Genomic DNA, 24,470 nt, shown 5'->3' with positions numbered 1-24,470 from the left:
TAAATAGAAAAAAAAAGTCTCTGTGTGAGGTACAACAAACTGGAAACCAATGGTGTCCATCAGCTATTGGGATAAGGGATTTATTGTGGAAAACTAAAATTGTGTGAGAGGTGAGAGCTGTGTTGTTACGGTATTGAAGTATTACTGTTATACTATATAACTATATGTCTTCACTTACCTTGGATTATCCTCAAACAGAAAGATTCAGATTCCTCACATAAGTAAAGAAGAAATAAATACAAATACAGTTAAAGTACAAACATTTTATCAGCCAAATGTACTTAATGTATCGAAATAAAAAGTACTGATGTGTAAAATGGCCCAATGTTAAGCTACAAGGAACTTTTAAATTGTTTTGAAACCATCTCATTTTTCCTCTGATGATCATAAGTTACATGTAAGAGCAAACGAGACCATCATTGAAGTTTTTCTTAATGCCTTTGTACTGGGTACGCTCACCCAGGAACAACAGTTGGCTTAGTAAAAACAACCGCTTTTGTCCAAAGGGGGCACTAGAATAAACACAAACTCAAAGTTCAAGTGGCTACGAGGAACTTGGCCCACTTCAAAGTACTATTATCGATCCAGTTTTATATTATTGGATTATTATTACAGATGCATGAACATGTCAGCAGCATTTTAAGGATATAGCAGTTGGAGGTTGAGCTTATTTGAACTACTTTACATACAAGGTCAACATTTGAATATTTATAGTCCCTTTTAGTGGAAGTATAAAGTTGCATAAAATAATGGAAGATTGACCTATGTTTAGTCAAAAATAAAGCACACAAGTAATGGTCATTTCCTATGAATAACCATTTCTTACTTTAAATAACTGTACACACGGGATTCAAACTGTCAAAATGGAGAAGGAGCATGTTGATGCTGTTTTCTCAGTCCACATTCGCTTTACCTGTCTGATAATGTAGTATCAGCACTGAGCACATGTAGGTTTTTGTATTCAGTGAATATAGTCCGCTGTCGTACAGTATCCCATGTGCCTCTTAGCTCCCATTGTTTCTTCTCCAAGGCCGAAGAGCGAAGCAGCACCAGTCTGTTACTACCTGCCACAAAACAGAGGGATGAATATCATTGGGCCAAATCATTGCTTTGAAAACTTCAACAACACACTCCTCATCACGTCGGAGCATAAGGAGCCGGGAGGGGGCACAGGGCAGCCGAGTTGTGAATAGGCCTCATCAGCGAGGGTTAGGGTTCAGATCCTCATATTAGTTATACAGGAGTCACCCTCCCCGACCTAAGGCAAATAAGCCACTTAACACAATTATTTGCAATCACCAGATGTGGTATTCATTATAAAGGATTTTTTCTTTTTCTTTTTTTTTATCTGCATGGCTCGACATCATTTCCTATTGTTTGTGTGAAAATGGCAACCCTAGAGCGCATTTTAAGTGTAGTAATGGAGGGAAGGGCATCTTTTTCACAAAAGGCTGCTGCAAAGTCTGAATAAACTTTCAAATTGTGAGATGAAACTGAGCCTTATTGTGCAAAGAACCCCTCGGAGAAAGAAAATGGTAGGCTTTCAGGAGCATATTGTATTGGGCTGATTTGTAAATATAGGCTTTTGAAATGCGGCACACTACTCGGTCATGAATGTTTCAGCCATTTTTAAATTTCGTGCCATTCTAATACCCGACCTGTTTTTACTAACCTTATCAGTAGGTATTGTGGTCGGAGGTATTGTACTCTCAGCCGTTCACACTTTGGCTCCTATAGATGTGACATTACAGGGAGGACATTGTCTATGGCAAGCTGAAGAGACAGCATCAGAGAGAGAGAGAGAGCAGACAAACAATTATTCCAAACTTTCCCTCTAGTGTTTATCCGTACATCTGTCTTTGTTTGATTACAGTTTCAAGAACAGAACTCTCTTTAGCCCCCTATCAGCGCGGGGCGTAATGTGCTATTTGGTAATGCAAACCAAATATCAGACTCATTAGCAGTTCCCTCACGTTGCTATACGTTTTTTTCGCTCTGCATATTTCTGCCTTACAGATAGTAATGCAATTAAGCACAACACTTTTTTTTCTTTCCCCTTGACAAAATTGCTTAAGTAGATGTAATTAGGGAGTGAATGTTTTGATGAGGAGAACAGAACTTATGGAATATATCCACAAACCTTCCCTCTGCAACATCACACAGTAGCTCAGGCTATAGCCAAAGTGCATCTGTTACTTTGTATAGTGTCTCTCATTTGAAGGTTCGGTTTGCATTTGTAATGAGTATTTAGATACATCTTTCACATGCCGCATGTGTAGTTTAGTAGTGTTAATTGTTGGTGTAATTGTTCCCCCATACATTACAATGTATGAGTCCCCTTTTAAATATATGTAAAATGCGTGACATTCTACACATACATTCTATCGATCAAATCGAGAGCAAAGTTTTGAGTCAGTTCAGTGTAAAATTCTGTCTTTCTGTTTCCCCGCTGTGCTGCAAAAGAGCACAGTTACAAAAGGAGTGAATTTGTTCTACTGAAAAGACTTTCTTTGAAATATAGCCACATGATTTTCATTAATTAGAACTCCTTTTGTTCAACTTTGAGGTGCTTTTCAAGCACAGAAAAAAAACTGTGAATTTTTCCCCTCCACTATCTCTATATCAAGGCATCTTTACAGGCCATTATGAAGTGATCTCTCACAGCCAGATGAACAGGAGCATTACACAGGAGTTCATAATGAAGTATACCTCTCTGAAACACCAATGTACATCTTTGAATTGCTCATTACATTTATATCTACAGTGCCTGTATATAAAGGCTTGCTTTGGCATTGTGTCATTTAAACTACTATGAAACCCCTTCATTAAGTGATAAAGCAGTTGAACCTCCAGTCCCTACTCCCACATTTAAACCCATGTACTGAGCTAAGAAGAGTATGACAAACGTGTGGTGGCATGCGCATCTGTGTGAAAACTGGTGGCGGCAAGCATGATGCGTCACAATCGCCTCTGATCAGTTACAATGGAAATAAATAATTCATGCTGGAAGGAAATGAGTCTAATTAGCAGGCAGTTTGGGTCCTTTGATAAAGCGGGAGGACTCATTCTATGAAGGGCAGGAGGCTCTGTCATCAGTCAGCCCTGAACAGATTACCATCTATTATGAATGAGGTGACGACAAGCACCCTGGTGAAACCAAGTGTGTCCCAGAGACAAACTTAATAACTCCTGCCATGGGACAAACTTCCCCGCACCCTCCACCTCCTCCTTCACACACACACACACACACCCTCTTCTCTCCCTCTCTCTCTCATCAGCCTATACGCTCCAGTCCTGCAGGTCTATTGTGTGCAGGTAGAAGCATGCCTCTGCAAAGGGGAGAGTCTCGCCCCTCTGTCCATCACCCTGACAGCTGTGGTAATACATTCGCCATGCCGCATTAAGAAGCATCCACAGTGTTTAACACCACACTTAAACACAAAAGGAATGGGGGGGGCACCTTCTCCATCCATGCCCATTTTCCACTTCCTTGCTCCGTATTCCCTGCTATTGACTGAAATATAGCTTCACATCAGGGCATGTTTTTTCGTATATAACTGGGGGTTGGCAACTTAGGACGTATAGAGAGACCAGTAAAGCGATCAGATGTTCTCCTCTGTGGGATGTAGGTGCCACCACGTCTCTCCTCTTTTCCTGGAGGGAAACAACACAATAAAGGCCAATTAGAATTAAGTGCAGAGCAGTTGTGTGACAAGCAAAAGGTCCCTGTATCAGGGGGGGGGGGGGGGGGGAGAAACACGCATGGGAGGGGTGGACCTGTCAGCGAGCGCCACATTGAGAGAGATAACAATAAATAGCTAATAACGACACTTAATGAGCTTGATTAAGTTGATTTGATATGGAAAAAAGTGCAGCGAATTTGGTGGATGTAGGCGACATGATGAGGGATTGATTTTAATGGATAAAAAACTCTGTTGGGGCTTTGCTGCACAATGGGGTTGCAGAGGGGAGAGAGACGCTACAAAGGGATGTTGAATGGATCCTCACGAGACATATTTCAGATAATTAGATAAATTTCCCTCGAACATACATCATTCACTCAAGGACATTATATGAACATGTTATGGGGCTTTTTTTCAGCGCACAGAGGATTTCACATGTTTTCCCGAAACGGCTGGTCTGATTATTTTCAACTTACATGTTTCCAGCGAGCGCAATATGTTCATACAGTATATGAATGTCGTTAAATGCTATTATGGGAGCAGTAATGACTGCCAGATAATTATCCCTCCCACTCAGACTTGACGGCTGCTGAATTTTCTCTCTCGTTTCTCCACATAATTGTCTATGATTGAATTGGAGATTTTCTATACTTTTCTGTTCTTTCAGGCTAAGTTGACTTTCCATAGTGATGTTGGGAGGTTATCACGGGCCCTACAAGTCCCCCCAATTGCCCTGTAAACAGCACACAATGGTTAACAAAGTTTCACAGGTTTTTTAAATGTGCCTCTCCCTTTTTTCCCTCGAAAGCTACAGAAAGTCTGATGAAGGGAAGTTTAATTAAGTAAGAACCTGTTGAGGAAGATTTCCAATCATAGTCTTCAGAATGAGTGCATTCAGCGTATTCATCTCCAGGCGATATGCTCTCTCTTTATCCAAGTGTGCACTGGAGTTCTCTAGAGGGACCCCAGTTAATTGAATACATTAAAGTAGAGCGCCGGAGGCTTTTTTTATTTTTCTACTTTAGTCAGACTTGTTTAAAGGAGACCGACTGCTGATGTTTGGCCCCTTCTAGAGTTGAAATGGTCTCAACACTGGGAGTGCTGTGCAGGAGTAGTGGTTTGAGAAGAGATTTGATGTAATCCACAGCCTTATTTATTCACCATGAGCCCCTGAGTGAGCCTAGTTTATGTATTTGGCAGTCATTCAAATGTGCATCTTCTTGGCCCTCGGGCCTGTGCATCTAAAGGATTTGATACAGAGGAACATGAAGGTTTCGTTTTGTTCGCTTTTATGTTTGTCTGCTGCTGCCTTCTGCTGCCATTTTAACTTTTACATCAAGTTTCGGTCAAAACGACCTCTTTCATGCAATCGCAATTGATGTTGTGTTTCTTTATTTATGTGAACACAAACATTGAGATTCAAATTGCATGTGCCTTTTAGGACACATATTAGGATTTTGTATACTGTAAAACATTTTTTACAGTTTATACAGATGTAAAAAGTAATTTTTTATCATCCAAATTTCCATTTGATAATACGGTGAAAACATAACTTAAACTGCAAGCAAACAACTAATTATGCTGGTTTACATATTGGAAGTTTTTAGTAGATGTATGTGTGTGTGTGTGTGTGTGTGTGTGTGTGTGTGTGTGTGTGTGTGTGTGTGTGTGTGTGTGTGTGTGTGTGTGTGTGTGATCACAGATGCAAAAAAAAAAACTTTTAGCTATTAGTTGTCTCATTAGTATAACATAACAGTTACAGCCTGACTGGGGGCTATGGGGGCTTTGATTCGGACTTCATACAGTTTTACCAGTTAATTCAGTTTCAAAGCAAATAAGATCATATGAGAAGTACACAGCTTTCAATTACATACATTATAAACTGAACTGCGCTCTGGATGGGTCAAAGGCATTGTAGAAATGACTGAGGTGATTCTTTAACAAGCAGCTTGACTGGTGGACCTCGAGGGTATTAACATCATGCCATGTGTGAAATCCAGACGGTGGATTTTTTCTCTGAGATCAGATCCCTGGACAATACTCATTAGTCAACATGCTCTTCACCTCGTCGTCACATTTATCACCACGACACAGCAAACTTACTTGCACAAGTGCATTATATGCTCATTAATAACCTGGTACGACATTCATCATGCTGGAATGGAAATTCATTTCCTTGCTGTGGTGCACTTGTCCATTTAAACCAATTGTCAAAACCCTTTTTCTTTGTTTTGCCGAGCAGGAATTGCCGTGTCCCTTCAATCATGGTTAAAAAGGTAATGGGACAAATATTATTTTGCATTCTATTAAACCGGCTGGCTATCAACAAATGGAACGTACTGCCAGGGGGTTGAGATGTGTTGTTTTGTCCATAACAAATATGTAAAACACTGTCATTTAAATACTAGGTTGCCTTTTTCATAATAATAAAAAAGGACTAAAGAGAGATTTAAAATTAACGGGGTGATTACTTAACGAATGTGCTGGACATTTATGCAGCAGGACTGCACATAATGAATAAAGATTCATGCTTTAGTTCCAAATTTTAATTTTTGCTTCAAAATGTGGCCCCGATGTAGTCCGCTTTTAATCACCTTTACTGACAGGAGTAACTGCTTTCATTTAACCTTGACTGAAGATCATGAATTCTAAAGCATTTAATTGGATATGTCATTTAACAGAATGAACAGAGCAAATTTCCACCAATTCAAAGGCTCAGATTGACAGACAGTGGCAGTAAGACCCACCACAATTAAAGCTGATCTGTATTCACTGGCCCTGTCACCCATCGCCATTAGTGATGTGACTGTTTGATCATCTCAGCACAGAAACTTTGCTGAACTTCACCTTGTTTTGAAAGGGCTCGTCGTTTGAATGAAAAGACGGCAGTTGAGGAAAGGATAGGGCTTTTGAGGAAAGCGACACACACTCACAGACAGACAGACACACACACACACACACACACACAAACATACCTACCTACCTTACATCCCTCTGATGCACCTGTGGTTTAACAGCAGTAACCACCCCGCAAAATGGACGTGACAGCACAAAAGTATACAGTGCAAGTCTCACACCATTATGTGTATTGTCTCCATCAGTGGCTTAATTGAAATGTTTCAGAAAAATCAGGAAAATAACAATGCCATCTTTTTGAGACATTGGAAGTAATGGCTTTGTCTCGTCGCTCTCTGTAGACAATTGCCCCAGTGATGTGAAAAACTGTGTCAAGTGGTACACAGTGAAATGTGCGGCAGGCAGACACTTAATTGTTTTCGTGCCTTTGACTTCAGAGGGAACAAATTCAATCTGTGCGCGCGAGACATTTCCTCTGTGACCGAGCCTAACCAGCCAAAGCATGTTTGGTTAAGCAACCAGCCCCAGGGTTACATTTCAGATTTTGCAATTACAGTTTTTTTTCTTAATCCACAAAAATACAATGTGTTATTTAAATGAACATAGCTTTGGGATGTTTCTGTTAACCAGATCCAATATTAGGGTTCTCAAAGCGAGGTCTGGGGGACCCCTGTGGGCCCCTTTGGAGTGCCTTGGGGGGTGTTCCTGAAAAAATGAATCGTAGATTAATTTCACTCTATTTTAACTCATAATTTCATACGGGGGAAATAGATTGTCTGTTTTTGGGTCATCAACGAGACGTCTCTATATTTACTGTGGAGGTTATTCTTATGAAGTTAATTGAGAATCTATAATACAGTGTATTAAGTGATACACAGTTTTGATCTTGATAATAGGGTTGTTAATGTAGGCTTAATCATAGTTTGCAACATTATACTACAGTAGGGTTTGCATCTTCAATTCAAGAGGATTTACGCTAAGGAGCATACACAACACAGAATGAACCAAGTGTTGAATCTGCACAATATAACAGCTGGAAACACGCCGCAGACCAAACGCTTTAATCCATCCTCTTGGGTGAAAAAAATCTTCTGAGAGATTTTGCAAACTGGGATGACACACACACACTGGCTCATTCCAGCTGGATTTGATCAACATTGACATTTTGCATCAGAAGAAAGGCATGTTAAAGGAAATGCAGATTAGGGAGACCAAATCAAATCCACTCGAGTGTTGTTCGTTCTGCCCCTCTGCCACAATACAAACCATGTGTGCTGCTTTTAAGTGGGGAGAATAATCTTAAGATTATAGAGTGGTCTCTGGTGCTAATTGTCTCAGAGCTGCTTTTCTTTTCGCTCCCATTAATTCTTCCTTTAAGAGCCTTCCTCCAAATGTTTTAACTAGATTTTTGTCAACTGTTAGCTTTTGGAGATATTGTTTGATGGCCAGGCGTAATGAGGAAATCATCATTTCAACATGTGTGGTGAAACAGATCCCGCAAATGTTCCCCAGGACAGCTGTTGAAACAGATTTGAAATGTTAAGAAGTTTGCGCTGCCTCAGAGGAAAAGCACTTAGCGCCTGCTCACTGGTGTGTGTGGATGTGTGAGTGTGTGTGTTGTTCTCATGCTCGGTGAGGGAAGGGTCTGACAACAGGTTTGAAGCATGAACAACTTCACAGCTTCCATATGAGATTCAACACAGATGTGCTACATGCTATACGCACAAGGCTCAGATTCAGCATTGGTGGAAATTGTATCCTCAAAATCAAGGAAGATATGTATGACCAATTTCAATCTTTAAAGTTACTCTTTTCTTATTGTTTCTAAGTTTAAATGTTTGACTTTCACTGTGAAGAATTTGACACCTAAACAGCTGTTTTCATATCCATATGGTGAAGGAGGAACGTTTGTATATGCTCACCTTAAATGTACGTTCAACCCGTGTATGTATGAGCAGGATTTTGTGACATCACAACTAGTTTGGCAGCCACTCATTGGTAAAATAAATAAATAATTGAAACCTACAGCACACAGACACATAGAATGGATGTTTGTAAGGAAGCAGGAGACATCTTCAGTTACATTTTTTAAATTAAACATATATGCATGGGGGCGCCCTTAGCTCAGTTGGTAGGGTGTCCCCCCCCTCCCCCCCATGGGCCTCGGCCAGCAGCGGACCCGGGTTCGATTCCAGCCCGCAGTCGTTCTCTGCATGTCACTCCCCTCTCTGCCCCATTTCAACTCTGTCTCTACACTATCAATGAAGCATAAAAATGCCCAAAAAATATATTAAAAAAAAACATACATGCATGGACCTAGATTCTGGATTTTTTTTCCCAAGGAGGCAGAAGAAGTAGAGATGTGCTTTAAGAAGTCTTAACAAAGTAATTGAGACACAAATTATAATTATCAGAAAATTATCATTATGTCGTAAAACAATGTCCGTGGGGGATGTTTAAAATAATCTCAAACGATGCACAGTGTATTTCAGAATGTCCATTTGAAGCTCTTACCGACAGCTTCATTGAAAACACCACAATCACTCCCAACCTTTCTACAATAGTTCTGCATCCACAAAAATGCCTAGGCTACTTGCTCCCGTAGTTGCTGAGTAGGTCTATCACCACAAAAAAAATAGGGGGAAAAAGCCAAAAGCAAACCAACACCATCCATTTATCCCTCTCTACCCAGTGCCCACCAAACACTCCCTTCTCCTCCTCCCCTTTCTCTCGCCTTGCGAAGCAGCGAGGGCCGTCACTTGTCTGGAGTTAATGGTGACGCAGGACAGAGCAGTAATGCACAGGTGCTTTCATGACTGATTGATATTGTTGGGTTTAAGGCTATTCAATAAAACAAATGGTCCATTCTAAAGTGGACCACGGGGGAATTTTGAAAAAACTCCTTGCTGGGAAACAAAAGGCCACCGCTGCAGCACCTATTGGTTCGTAAGTGGTAAACCACAGAAGTAAGTAAGCACACTGCAGGCACACAGTAGCCTATCTACGGATGAGGTTTCTGTAATCTGTAATTATCACGCTGGATTTTTAACCAGCCACTGAGGCATTTTGAAAAACACAACGATAGTGACATTCATAATGGTTCCCAAATGCCCTGTTGTCGGTTTCAAAATAAAAAATATCTACAGTGAACTAGTACTCCTCCGCTTTTGTTTCCATGCTTTTTTGTTTCTGTGCCTGTAATTGACTTTAGGACAGCTAAACTGATGCAGCATTTCAACTAATTGAGAGTCGAATGAGTATAGGCCTACGTTTGTTCTCTTTGATCATGTTTTTTGTGTACATGTAACCTACAAGTACAACCTTGCACAGGATTACTGACTGATCTGAGGTTATGTATATTTCATGTCTAACTGATTTGTTTTGACAGCGTTACTCTAGTGCATCCACTCCACTGGAAGTCGTCCCCGGCTCGTCCATTTGCCCACCGTGGCCTGGATTCATGGCCGGCAATGAAATGTCGTGTTGAAGGGTCTGAAGGAGAGAGTTAATGAAGTAAAAATTAATGAAGCACGTGAGCAGCACCATCTCAAGGCTGTAAGCTCCTCCATGCCCCATTTATAATGTATGATCTCAATAAAATCAATCCAATGTACCAGTTCAGTTCTCACTTAAGGTAAGAATAGATTTACAGATTACAGCCCTGTGTTCCCCTGGTCATAATTAGCCCCCCCCCCCCACTCCCTCTTCACCTTTCCCCTCCCCCCTCCTACAGTCAAAGTGTGCTGCTGGATTTCATTTGAAGTTTCACAACACCGCGCGCAGACATTGTCATCGCCCTCCTGTCACATCACTGAATATTCAGGTTTGATTCCGAAGCTACAAAACCATCACAAACTCTTCTTTAAAAGCACACATGTACCAAAATGCACAGAATTTCAGTCGCACTTTATAAGACTACATGAAACTTTCAACGTTTCCTGGTTTGCACATCTTATTATCTGCACTACTAGTATGTTTTTCATTGGATTAAATGTATGTGAAATGTGAGGTAAAGCTATGATGGCCCCTTTTGACTTGTTCCTCCACTCTTGAAGACTTGTTGAAAGTTAAAGGAAGATAAAAGTGCAGCAAGTCGCCTGTATTAGAGCTCCCCCTTCAGGTGTCACCGAGAACAATGCATCAGGAGACTGAACTCCCAACATGATGTGAAGCAGCAGCAGCATTATAGTTCAGTGTTTCCACATTATATATCATCAGCACTGACGGATCGTCAGCATTTAGTACCCTTTCTTTAAAGAAACCCTTTTTCCCAATGCCTTCACAAGTGTTTTTAAACACTGCAAGCTGTGTCCAAATATGTATGCATTTTAATTGCATATATATCCCATTCTAATTATTATTTTTACTGTGTTGTATATTGTGTTAAATGTGCAGAGACACACCTTAATATTCATCTTCTCTATACACTCCAGACTGTATTCTATACTACTACAGTATGCACGCTCCCTGTATATTAAGAGTGCAAAATATTATTCACATAATTTCCATACGCTCTGGATAATCATGTCTCACTCCCTCCTAAAACTGAAGCTGTAAACTACGTGAAGCTGCAGTTTCAAGTGGCCTGAAGTATAACCATCCACAATTACGGTTTAACACATTAACAAATGTTTGAATCCCTAGTGGATAAGAAGCTAATTTTGTTTTGAGATAAAAACCCAAACAGGATTTAGACGTGCACAGGAAAAACTGAATTGTCAAGTTCGCCTGCCTGATGGTGGTGCCTTACCCCTCCACCTCCATGAACAATTCTGTATTTATAATGTCATCTTATCACACTCCCCTTGAAGGCAGCAGCAAGTGCACTTATGCCTTTCTTTGTTAGGGTGAGTTGGCAATTTCCTGTGAGATGGAGCAACTGCAGGCAGCTCTTTTCTTTGATAATGTCTCTGACACCTGGACCAAACTGCTGTTTCCATCACTTTGCAGGCTGGAACAGGAGGAAAGGAACATGTCATAAGCCTCATGCCACCGGGAGTCACTCACTGTGCATTTAACAGCACTCTCCTCACTACACTCTCCTGGATGTAGAGGTCAGAGCCGGAGGGAGATTCTTGTGTGGAAACTTGTCTTGCTGAGCTGCGCCAAAAAAAGGCCTCTATATAACTCATTGTTAGTCGTCGTAATTCATTATTATTATCATCAGAAAAACACAATCTTGTATGTGTTCACTGGGATAACCTTACATGGTGTTCCACAAGACACAATGTTACATGTGTACGGCAGAAAGCTGGTTATTAAGCAGCAAGCCTAAAAGGGTGTTTATTACAGAGGCCTGACAGATTTAAATTATAATTAATCAGTTGATTCTGACCCACAGATTGTGATTGTGCCCTGTGAGTTTCATTTATACGGCTTTTCTTCTGGCTCCACTACAATCACTGTAGACCTGCAGGACTCCCAAGCAAATTAACAGTCTTCACGCTACCCTGCAGCCATAATGAAAATATCAGTCAATCAAAACCCATAATATGCTGTGAAAACCTAACACACACCTGCATACAAATAGAGACTGCAGAATAGGCGCACAACCTGTTCCACTCTACGGTTGGCAGTATATGAGTGACTCAGAGTGAGACATTACTTAACAGTCTGGCTGTGCTTAGCATGTCCACCTGAGGTATCACTGTACGGAGATGTTCTACCTTGTTGTCTGTGCTATAAAACCGATAATCTGGGTATAAAGATACTTTGGGGGAAAATCCAGCCCTAGCTCCTGGAGGTATGGGACTGGGAGCAGGGCATGTTGAGATGTGGGGCCCATCTGTGACCTGTCTGCAGGTCCCCTGATGTATAGCTGTGGGCCGGACAGCCAGAGTCAGGGCTGCTCAGTGTGCCATGGCACTCAGGGCACTTCAACCCCCTAGTCCCTCCTTACAGGTACCCCGCAGCCCGCCACCGTGCGCTACTCATTTACTGCTACACTGGTTTTGGTAATTAGCGCCGCAAGGCCTCATTAAATCTGCTCTAATGAATAAATATTGTATTTCATAGCCTGATTACCAGATCAGCTCAATGCTTGAGCGTTGTAAACAATTACTTCCCTAAATATTCATCACCCCAAAGTGGATGATCATTGGTATTTAATACAGGACTAGTATTTTCAAGTGCATCTTTATTATACTAATAATAGTTTTTGAAATGTTGCTTTTGGAGGCAAAAAATTAGTCTTTTTTATTGTATTCTTTCAGAAGCCTTGAAAATGATTAGTATTACATAATGATGATTTTATTTATATACCAGTTTATTAGTTCAGTGTAATAAAAAAACCTAGTAATAAATCCTGTCTTTGATTGTAAATGTTGTCCTCATAAAAATATTAATGGGGATGTAAAAGATATATAGTTTTACAGATAGGCTACTAATGTAATGGTTATGCATTTTATGTATTTATGTATGACCACCAAAACCACATTTTTTAATGTTGTTGTTTCTAATATTCTGAACTGCTGTGTCAATATTCAATTACTAAATCTTACGAAATAGGCCTACTTCCAGTTAAAGGTTCAGTAAGCGGAATGGTCAGCTAACTTCCTGTCAGTGACTGCAGTTAGCAGTCCCCTCCCTCGTCCCCACGTCACCACATTAATGCATTAAACAGCAAGTTATATAGCATCATCTCAGATCCTTAAGTGTGATAAAACATGACAAAAACCGTCAAAACAGACATGAGGAAAGCTTTTTGCCTTCTCCGCCATTTGTGACGCATACCAGTGGCGATTTTGGTTTGGAAACTCTGGTGGGGCCATGCAGGAAAATCTTATAACCCAATCCAGAAATACCACATATTACCATCACAACAAAAACAAAGTGCTTATTATATCAATAGCACCACCAAATGGCAGTGTTCAAGATCTCACAATATCAAAAACTCAAGATCGAAACAACAACGTGGCAACAATAAAAACACAACGGCACACACCCTATACACAGCAATCAATATACAAAGCCACCACTCACAATATAGGCTACCACAGCCAAAGAGCCATTTCACCACCAGACAGATGAACAGCTCCACGTGAGGTTGTGCCCCCCCCCCCCCCCCCCCCCACACACACACGTACGTATCGCCGTACGCCGCAGTTACGCATGCAGAAATTCTAATTCAAACAATAATATGTAAACTAGATTATAAATTACACTTAGAATAAAAATAATTACAAATTAGACTCACCAAAGAGGATCACTTCTTGAACAGAAATGCTGTTGACGAGCTCCTGGTAAGCCAAGTTTTCCGCTTAAACCACTCCTGGTTGAACGATCTAGTCTTGTCCTTTCCCTCTTGAATAGGCTAATGTTTAAATCCGTCGGGTGATGTGGTCCCAAACGTTTTATCTCCAACTTCTGTGGTGGTTCAAGTGCTAAAGTGCTAAATCGCACAGTAGACAGATACTCAACACGATTCATCATCATTTAATGAATGAATGAAACGTCAATTTGTTATTACTGTATTACTACGTTAGCAGCTGAGCTAGCAAGATCTGAGAAGCTCCGGCCGTAAACCCCGCACTTTCTACAAATCAGCCAATGAGAAGCGCTCCGGGGCCCTAAACTTCTGGCCCCACTGCCTAAACTAAAGTGGCCGCTGCGCACGCGCATGCTCGCGCAGCAGCTCCCTCAGTCCGCTACACTGCAAGCAGGGCCATCTCGGCTGGGCCCCACCGAGCGGAACAGACGAGACGGAGCAACGAACTATTTCACACACTGCTACTACACTACAAAAAGTAAGACAATTCATCATCATCTTCAACCGCTTATCCAAAATCGGGTCGCGGGGGCAGCAGCTTGACCAGGGAACCCCAAACTTCTCTTTCCCGGGCCACATCAACCAGCTCTGACTGGGGGATCCCGAGGCGTTCCCAGGCCAGCGTCGACATACAATCTCTCGACCTAGTCCTGGGTCTTCCCCGAGGCCTCCTTCCAGCTGGACGCTCCTGGAACACCTCCCTAGGGAGGCGCCCTGAGGGCATCCTTACCAGATGCCCGAACCACCTCAACTGGCTCCTTTCAACGCAAAGGAGTAGCGGCTCTGACCCGAGTTCCTCACGAATGACTGAGCTTCTCACCCTATCTCTAAGGGAGACGCCAGCCACCCTCCTGAGAAAGCCCATTTCGGCCGCTTGTACCCGCGATCCCGTTCTTTCGGTCATTACCCAGCCTTCATGACCATAGGTGAGGGTAGGAACAAAGATCGACCGGTAGATCGAAAGCTTTGCCTTACGACTCAGCTCTCTTTTCGTCACAACAGTGCGGTAAAGCGAGTGCAAAACCGCCCCTGCTGCTCCGATTCTGCGGCCAATCTCACGCTCCATTGTTCCCTCACTCGCAAACAAGACCCCGAGGTAACTGCAGACATTTAATTAATTATTAACAATTAATTTATTATTAACTTATGCTCAATGACATTTTTGACACAGAAAAACTTAACTTTATAATCCTGCCCTGCACGGCAGCGCCCTCTGGTGGGGCCGTGCCCATAATGCAAAGACGCCACTAACGCATACACATTCACCCATCTGTCGCTCTGCGCGTGCACGGGGTGTCGGTTTGAAGCGTTCTCTCTTCTGATTGGTCATTAGTAGTGGGATCCTCGAAAAGTTGTTTGCCAATTACATGCAGAGCAAGTGACTGAGAGATGGCTTTATGAAACACGCACACTATACAAGGGATCACTGTATGAATAAAGAGCGATATAACACTTGTGTTAGCATAAATAAATCGCTTACTTCACCTTTAAGTGGCTTTTATTTTAGTCACTTACACACATTGCACTTGAAAGTGAAAGTTAATATTATCAAATGGTTCAAGCACTTGACTTTATTATAGTTATTGCGAAGACTGATATCACTCACGGTTGTAAGGTAAATGCACTGCAACCAGCTGCTGGTTAGCTTAGTTTAGCAAAAAGGTTGTTATCTGTGGGAGACAGTTAAACCAGCTGTGTCTAAAGTTAACAGCCTCCTCCAACACCTATGAATTAACATGTCATATACATAGTTTTATTTTATACAAAATGTATCATCTATATATCATCATTTAACAGTTGTTATGTGCCAGGATATCCCGACTACTTGAGGCAGTACAGGCCTTAGCTATGTTTCAACCCATTCAATTGAATGGGGCCCCGCCCTCTGAGCCTAAATATAAGGAAATAAATCATCATGGGCCCCTCAACTAGTAGAGGGAGAAATACAAAAGCATAAGAAAACAGCATTAGTAGCTCTGTCTAAGGGGCTTCATGATGAGCCTTTAGGGCCCCCACACACATACATGAATACGATTTCTATGTGTTAATTCTATGCTGTTCATAAAAAGTAGCTATCCACCCTGTATCTGTTGAAATGAGTCTCTCCGTCATAGAACATGAGTCTGCAGACCAATCTAATGTACTGTTTTTACAGTAGCAGAGTAAAGAGTGCTGCCTGATTAAGAAAAATCTGAAAAATAATGTTCCTGCTGCATCTCAGGATTTGATATAGCCTCTAAATTTTCCCCTCAAAGTGCACCAGATTGATGCATTTTAATTCAAAAGGCACACATTTTCTTCCGGGGGGGATGCCCCCGGACCTCCCAACAAGGACCAGGGTCCCTCCCACAGTATCCCTAAATCCTGTGAGAAAAACTGACTTCATTAATATGTTTTTACCATTAATTGTATATGTGCTGAAAAGTCAGTGTACCTGACTGGATAGGTAGGAGTGGGGGGGCCCTTTAAGAGTCTGCACCCAGTGGCCCATCATCTCATAAAACTCTACAATCTGTTTTCTGCATGCACAAGAAATATGTATTAAAAAAGAAAAAAAAAATTAAGATTTTTTTTTTTCAAGAAAATACAAAAAAAGTGGGGGGCCCCACACTAGGTCTTGAATGGGGCCCCCAGATCGTTAAGGCCGCCACTGACTTGAGGCTCATCGTTACATTGAACAGACCTGGGCTAGCTCTCCTTTACCACATCTCGCCTGTCTCCAGTCTGTATGCTATGCTAAACTAAGCTAACAGGCTGCTTAGCGACATATATGACTGATATCAATCTAGTAACCTAGGCTTTATCTCGGCAAGAGTGTGAATAAGACATATTTGTTTTCTCGGAACAAAAGGATGCTTACCTCATTTCATTTGTACCGAAACAAGACGTTCTCTGAGCTCAACTGACAACTTGCAATGCTCTCTATGAGCAGTGGGCTGTGAGACAAGAGGGTAACACTTTACAATAAGGTACACAAAAAAAGAGTAGTTACCCTTTTTAAAAGGTAAATGTACCTTTTAAAAAGGGTAACTACCCTTTTTAAAAGGTGAATTTACCTTTCAAAAAAGGTAAGTTTACCTTTTAAAAAGGGTAATTACTCTTTTTTGTGTACCTTATTGTAAAGTGTTACCGACAAGGGCAAAGGGGCCGTCTGCAAAGGGCCACACTGAAACGACAAATATTCAATACTTTCACTCTTATACAGTGCAATGCAGTTATTAGTAGAGCTAAGAGTACGCATGGTTTCGGTAAAAATAAAGTTGTAGCCTATCTATTGTCTGCCTCGAAAAAAAAGTCGAAATGTCAAGAATGAACTTGACATTTCGACTTTTTTTGCAAAATTGTATTTCAAATTTATTCTCCTTATGTTTTTCCGATATTTGTAAGTTTTTTGAAAAAACCTTCCTACTCTTAATTGTGTTCTCACCCATGGCCCAAATAAGCTTCCGTATAAAAGTAACAGCAACACGTTAAGCTCAAATTGGGGCTAGGTGGCTAGCTAACCTTTGCTCCTGAAGATAGACAAACTATCTAACTTAACAAAACACATTTGCAGAAGGGCCTACTTCCAAATGCAAACCATTAATGTGTGCTGGCCATTCAAGTTATACTGCTGCTCCAACCAGTCAAGTCATTACTGAGCTCAAATACAATACATGATGTGTGTGGTTATCTGACTGTGTTTGAATTTAGATTTTAACTGATTCATATTACACCATACAAGAATGTAATAAAGTGAGGCGTAAATAATGGATAAAAGTGCAGATTTTGTGTTTGCATTACAGTGCTTGGAAATGTACGAAAGATCAGTGAGCTGTGATTGCAATAATTTTTTATGCACTTTATTTTAGCAAATAGGGCTACTGTTGTCTTAAAGATCACGGATAGTAAAAGTAAGAAAAATCGACCTTTTGTGATAACAAAAAGGGTTGATAATCACATTTCTCAAGATCACATACAAAAATAATATTAGCTCTTGTGTTTCACTTGTGTATCCTTTTCCAGTACCACAGCATAACCAATCTGTGGATGCTGTATGTTGCTTGTAAATCCAACTGGTATGTTCTCACTTCTCCCATGAATCCCATTGACACTTTACTGCTGTTAATCTCTGTTGCTGAAACAATTGGATTTTTGAAAATCATTGGGTAAATTGGCAACTTTCTTAATAATCAGGTTTTAAGTATTTCATTATGTAGGTTAGAGCTTTGTTAATTGCATTCCTTTGGATGTTGTACAGTGAATCACATCTAACAATTGTAATGGACATTTAAAAGGTTGAGTCAGTTATTCTGGATATTGCTTGTTGCCAATTTTATTTAATTTTTTGACAAAATCAGTAAATACCTACTCAGATCTACCTGTCTGTACTGTGTGTGCTGATACAAAATCCAGTGCTCTGCAAAAGGGCATCTTGCTAGCTACCATACCAGTTTATGAAGCCTAGGCTGTGTTTTAACCTATGGTTTTAACTCTAGATTTCCTTTTCGCGCACACACAGTAGTACAGACAGGTAGCCGATCGCGAGGAGATGTTCACTGATTTGACGAGCATTCTCCAGAATTGCTAACTCCACCCTTTAAAAAAAAATATATAGCTATCTTTTTAACGGACAGATTAATAATGGAAACACTGTTTGCATCCCTTCGTAATATCACATTAACAGGCTTAACATCCCAAAATAACAGTAACTACAGCTGTTATGGATAGTGATGGTCAAGAAAACGGATAACATGATTCTGCAGTGATAAACACTTTAATGGATATGAACAGTTAACCCAACAATCACAAAGCAAGAACAGATGCTCCTATCAACAGTTGAACATTACTCTCCATGTTCAGAGTGCAGTGCCTGATAAATACAAGCAGCAGTACAGATAACCTCCAGCTGCCATTACCTTGAAGAACACATCTTAACCGTTGATTATCCTGAAACAGTATCATATAATCAGGTGCAGGTCGGCTGAAGCACATTTCAAAGATGGACAGTAAGGTTAATTCCATGTCATTTCGTGCACAGTATTGCACTTCTGAACAGAAAATGCAGGCAATAACTCTATAGGCACTTCAGTGGCACCTTCAACCATTCCTACTTAACAGTGTAAGGTAGAAAATGAGCCAAAGAGACTGGAGCAGAGCGAGAATGTGCTTTAACAGGATAAAATGATTTACAGGTATGAGATTCCCATTAGAGTGTGCTAATTGTTTCCACACCATTAGTGACAGTTATCTAATGAAGGATATTTAACTAGGCGCTGTAGTATATCACACAGTTGCTCATGGTTTAGAAGTGAGAGGCAGTGGACCCCAGTCTATGCCCTTTCCACCTGCACAACCTCCGTAGCATACAGATCGGGACATTTCTACAGCACAATCCAACTAGAGCAAACATTTTCTTTTGTTGGTTTTTCCCTCCCCTCAACATCAACAATTTCAGAAGATTGACAAAAAGGCAATACAACTTGTAAAAACACAAGGATACATTTGCAACAGGGGGGGAGCAGGCATACAGCTTGATTCCTTTTTCAATCCATGGTCACCTCAGCTTTTAAAACCTATACATTTAAAACAATGTAAAATACAGTAGATATTTTAAACAAGCCTGATATTTTTTTTGCAGAAGCAGCAGGTAGGATGTCTTAGCTCTTTAAAAAAAGAAATGCAATGGGAATGTACATTAAATCATCTTAAAATATTTAAGATCAGAATGTTGGTTCAGACAAGGTCATAGATTAGCAAATTAGCTTTGGTCCACTTTTAAGTTTAGTCAACCAGTCTTAATGGAAGGGCTCAGCTCTTGAGAACAGACAGGAAAATGTGAGTCAGAACGAAAACGATGCGCGCTTAAATTGCATGTGAAATTTCACAAACAGGAACAATAATAAGCATTGTGTTATAATGCTTGAAACCCTGGGAACAATATATTGGGCTGTCTGTGCGTTGTCAAAGGTCACATAACATGTCAGTCAGGTCCATGATCAGCTCCTCTTCACTCGCTTGCTTCCTCCAACTCCTTTTTCAAGCTGCAGTGAAGAGAAAAAAAGTCTGTTAAAAACAACAACAACAACAACAACACACTTTAACCTAAAATAACAATAGCCTTCACATTTTACAAATGTCACCTTTTCAAGTAGGCGTGCACGTTATCATAGCCATGATATTTAGCCAGGTAGACCAGCACCCCTGTAGCACAGCGGCCGTCTCGGGCCCGACAGAAGCTGCAGTTACAGATCCCTCTGCACGGCGGGCACTCCCACTCCTAAACAATGAGAAATTAATCCCGTCAGGTCTTGTACAACACACACACATTGTCAAATGTTAAGTTAATTTTCGGCATGTTTAGGTACTCACCGGATTCAGCAGAGCATCTTTGACCTCCTCTCCGTAGCGGTTACGGAGACAGGGTCCGCAGAACTGACCCCTCACCCCCCAACACTCCGGGTTACGGCAGGTGGTTTTGGTGTCGGTCGTTTTCTGGCGGCATTGGTGGCAAGTGGATCCCTAAAAATAAAATATATTTTTTTAAAAGAACTAAAAAAAAATGTTTTATCTTCAGTGCAAACGCAGCTGCTCGAGTTATTATTATTTTTTTTTTTAAATCAGCATTGCAGAAAATGTGTGGCCCTACCGTGGAGCTGTTGTAGCGCTTCTCCCGTACGTTGAAGCAGATGCCCTGCAGCTCTGCCTCGGTGATGTCTTCCACAGGCCGTACCACGTGAGGCATGGCCTTGGTACCGATGGAGGAACGGCGACGGGGCTGCACATTAAAAATAAAACTTCATGAATCAGATAATTGATCATTGTGCCCGTGTTTCGATATCAAGAGTGTTTGGGATAGATCCAGGGCTGTACGCTTATTTTTAAAGTGGTAGCACTGGTGCTAGCAAGCAAAAACATTCAGTAGCACAAAAATAAATTTGGTAGCACACAAAGTATGATCGAAAACTTGCATGACCCTAACCCTTGCATTTAGCTCTAATTACCTTTGAGCATGTCATCTTGGTTTTATTTGAGATTCTCAATGAATATGATATCCTAGTGTGCAGTAATAATTGTAGAAAAATTAATAGGGGTGCACTGATTGCAATTTAGACAAAAGAGTCTAACCTGCCAATGACAATTTTTTTGCTGATTCAGAATTATTTCCCCCCATAGAACTATAAAAATAATGTCAATATCTATATATTTTTATAAACATATCATTATTATATTAGGCTAATAATAACAAAAAATTTTAGAACATTTCATTCTTTTAATGAAAACCATACTTTAAAACATTGAACATATAGCCTATTAAATAAATTAGTAAACATATTTATACAATTTAGGCCAAGTTAAATAGGTTGTGTCAATCTTTGTTTAAATCATAGATAGTAAATAATAAGTTTAAATGTACTACTGTTGACTGCATGGCTGTGAAGCGCTAACTTCCTGTTCTTACCTGCTTCAAAATAAAAGTCAACTCGCATTTGGCTAGTAACCGACTTTTATTGTGAAGGCGCACAGGAAATGTTCTGTTTGCACACGCACTAACTTCACTGTGTTAATGTAAAGAGAGTCGTCTCCTTCCTGTTTTTAACCGTTGAAGTTAGACGCTATAATCGCCGCACAAGCACAGATCCCGAGCACACATCTTTCACCAGCCAAAGTGGAGGGTAGACTTAATAACTTACTCGCCTAAGACTACATTCACCCGCATTTGGAGAGTGTTAATGTAGAGCCCTCTAAGCAGTGTTGTGCATCGCTCCTCTGTGTCTCAAAGAGACAGCATCTGCTCATTAGCACTGGTGCGACTGGACTTGTATTCATCATCGCACGTGATCAATTTCAGTAGCAAATGCGATCAAAACTGTCGCACTGTACAGCCCTGAGATCACTTACTGGCTCATCTTCTTCCACATAGTAGCGACTTTTGCGAACCAGGCTGAACTTGTCCTCGGGCTCCTCCATTGGAGTTGGTTTGGGTGGTCCGTCAACCTGCGTGCGGGAGCGTGTGTGGACTCGAGCCAAGCGCTCTGTTTTTCTCTTCCACCTTCCCGGAGTTCCCGTGGATGGCAGAGCCGACCGTCTAGGCTGGACATGTACAGATCGGAACCAATTAATATGGAGAGAAGCTAAAGCAATGTGTGCTTGTAAAAAAAATAAACAAACAAAAAAACACCTATAGGTTCTGATAAGGATTCTTCAGGTTAAATTACCGTAGTGGACGCCGACCTCGCCATCCGTCCTGGGAAGAGTCCAGGTACTTTGTTCAACTCAGCCATGAGTTTTGCCAGCTAGAAAAATTAAATACATTATGAATGAATGAGTAGTTTCGGAAAGAATGAAAATTGGACAATGTTCTAGTTCATAATATCAAATGCTGCAAAGTGAAACTGTTTTTTTTACCATTGCTTTGTTCTCTTTAATGTTCATGGCTCTCTTGTCCATGAAGTTGCCGACCTCCTTCTTCAAGTCGGCGGGGGCCTGTACTTCAGCCTGCTGAGGGAGAGGTTCGGAGGCAGGCCTCTTCACGCCACTCTTTTTGGCGGGGAATGTCATGGCAACCTTCAGGGTGTTGGGTCTGCGGCCACGTCTCTGAGGTTTAGAGTCTACATTCTGTACGGACATATAATCTACTGTTAGAAAGAAAATCTCTTGGTGTATAAATGAAATCCTGGAGTATATTGCAATTGCATTCCTTAAAAGCTTACCATAGCTTTCATCTGACAGTTGATCCCATCATCGTCCTCAAAGCTAGAGCATGTGTCCTCCTCTGACGTTGCCTCGAACACCTTGGGCTTCTCTGCTACCGTCGTCCTCCGAGTCAGTTTGAAGTTGCTTCTCTGAAATACACAGAAGCAACATTTTAGTTACAGATTGTGCTAATCATTCACTAGCCATCTGATAGGAAAAGTAAGTACTCGGTATTGTATTGTTACCGTATTAGCAAAGCCTCCGTCAGAGCCAAAGCTATCACAGCTGTCGTCGGAGGAAGAGGAGGAGGTCTCCATGGGAACCAGTGGGACGCTGCGGAAGCTCCTCAAGCTCATCCTGGCCAATGGAGGCTGGGCCGCAAGGGTCTGAAACATGGTAAGAGGTAAATTTAGAACAGTGCACATCATATACAGCCAGGAAAAAAGTGTGTGTTCAATCATACACTATTAACTTGTCAGCTGAGGACACCGACTACTGGACAAATGGATTAAGGGCTAATTAATGGTTACATAAACATCAGTTAATCTTAACAGTGAGTTTCTCAAATAATAATTTGGTTTATAAAAATGAGGTCCAACAGCCAAGACAACTCAGTTTTAAAGGACACAATATTCACAAAGCTGGAAATGTTTGTTTTTTGCATAAAATGACAATTCAGAAAGTGGATTTTCTCTCAATGGACCTCATGGGGAATTGAAAATGGTTAATGTTTCAGGTAGGTTGGTTTGCCTAATTATAAGGGGACACACCCCTGTCGTCGACAAACCTAGTCAAATAGTAATGCATCAAATTTGATTTGAGGGGACTGGGCGCCCTACATCATTCAATATAACCTATATCTGAATGACGGTCAACCATGGATAATATATAAAAGCTTTCAACGTTGAAATGCTATACATCCGAGCTTTTGAGAGTCAAAGTTAACAAAAGGACGGAGGTGCACATCACAACATTAACACCAGTTAAATCATTCTCATGTTTAGTTAAATGCTTAGTATAGGGTATTGTATTGCATTACTATTACTAATGCAATACCCTACTTTTTATGATTCGGGCAAACTTTGAATAGTTGAATAAACGTGAGGTAACCTTTAGATGAAAAGTAGGATTCAAACGCTGAACTGACCTTCGCAACTACGTTATAATGCGTTTTTATCGAGACAACACAATAATGCTGGTAGTTAGTTACATAATGTTAGGGTGTTTTTTTCTTACCTTGGAGCGGGTGGATGGCATTTTTCTTCTCTTTAAAAGTCCCAGACAAACACAGACACAGAAACTCCGCGTGCAGCAGCTCTACAGTGAAAAGCGCAGGTCCTGCAGCTGCACGCAGACCACACTTTGTTCGTTTCCCGCGCCACTGGAAGGTCCTGAAAGCTGCATAAAATCCACACAGGTAGTTTAACAAAATAATTAACTTTCTGTAAAGCCCGTGAGACTAATTACATATGCAAACGCATTATCACCGTTGGAGTATATGTTCGATTTTTCTTTGGTTAGTCAAACGTTATAAACGTATAGATTTAAGAGCCATTTAGGGAATGAGAGCGGTCTCTTCCATGTACCTTGCCATGGCGCGAGATTTTTATCTGTTCATTTGCATGCAAGGCGGGTAAAAAGTTGAGCTCCAACTTAAAAAAAAATTAAACTGTTATTATGAGGTCCTCTTGTGGTCATACTCCACTTTTAGGAAATAGTAATACTTTTGTGCAGACTTATCATTATGGTATGACTATTTCATTTACACTTGTGTTGAATAAAGCTGATAAAGATAGGCTATGTCATTTATTGGCAAAGGTAAACAGGAAGATATAGTTAAGTTAAGTATATGGGAATTTCATTTAATAAAGCTGGAAATTAAAAAAAGTATTTCTCGCATAAGGCTAGCAAAAACATTATTTTTTTAGATGAGAGGGTGATATTGCTACGTAAACAGCAGGAAGTGGATATGGTTGAAAGGTTTAAGC

General features: G+C 40.8%; 1 protein-coding gene across 1 annotated transcript; it reads right to left on the bottom strand.

Moving 5' to 3' along the window:
* Positions 1–18,552: 18,552 nt before the first annotated feature.
* On the bottom strand, positions 18,553–23,854 carry cdca7a (cell division cycle associated 7a). Its single transcript, XM_080037676.1, has 10 exons — positions 23,719–23,854; positions 22,728–22,868; positions 22,500–22,631; positions 22,195–22,404; positions 22,005–22,082; positions 21,688–21,879; positions 20,435–20,563; positions 20,158–20,307; positions 19,929–20,065; positions 18,553–19,829 (listed from the first exon to the last, which is right to left on the bottom strand). Exons 1-10 carry the CDS (start codon positions 23,737–23,739, stop codon positions 19,796–19,798), a joined length of 1,224 nt encoding a protein of 407 aa, XP_079893802.1. The 5' UTR covers positions 23,740–23,854; the 3' UTR covers positions 18,553–19,795.
* Positions 23,855–24,470: the final 616 nt, after the last annotated feature.

Source organism: Ammodytes marinus, assembly GCF_949987685.1.
Source record: "Ammodytes marinus genome assembly, chromosome: 12".
In the NCBI taxonomy this organism is placed as follows: domain Eukaryota; kingdom Metazoa; phylum Chordata; class Actinopteri; order Uranoscopiformes; family Ammodytidae; genus Ammodytes; species Ammodytes marinus.
This window is presented reverse-complemented; position numbering and strand designations above follow the sequence as displayed.

What these genes read in the sequence shown, in the direction of transcription:
- cdca7a (XM_080037676.1), bottom strand. Translation starts at nt 23,739, where the DNA reads ATGCCATCCACCCGCTCCAAG. An exon ending in TGCCATCCACCCGCTCCAAG is followed by an intron (nt 22,869 to 23,718) that starts GTAAGAAAAAAA and finishes ACCATGTTTCAG; the next exon opens with ACCCTTGCGGCCCAGCCTCC. An exon ending in GTGCACGCCTACTTGAAAAG is followed by an intron (nt 19,830 to 19,928) that starts GTGACATTTGTA and finishes TCTTCACTGCAG; the next exon opens with CTTGAAAAAGGAGTTGGAGG.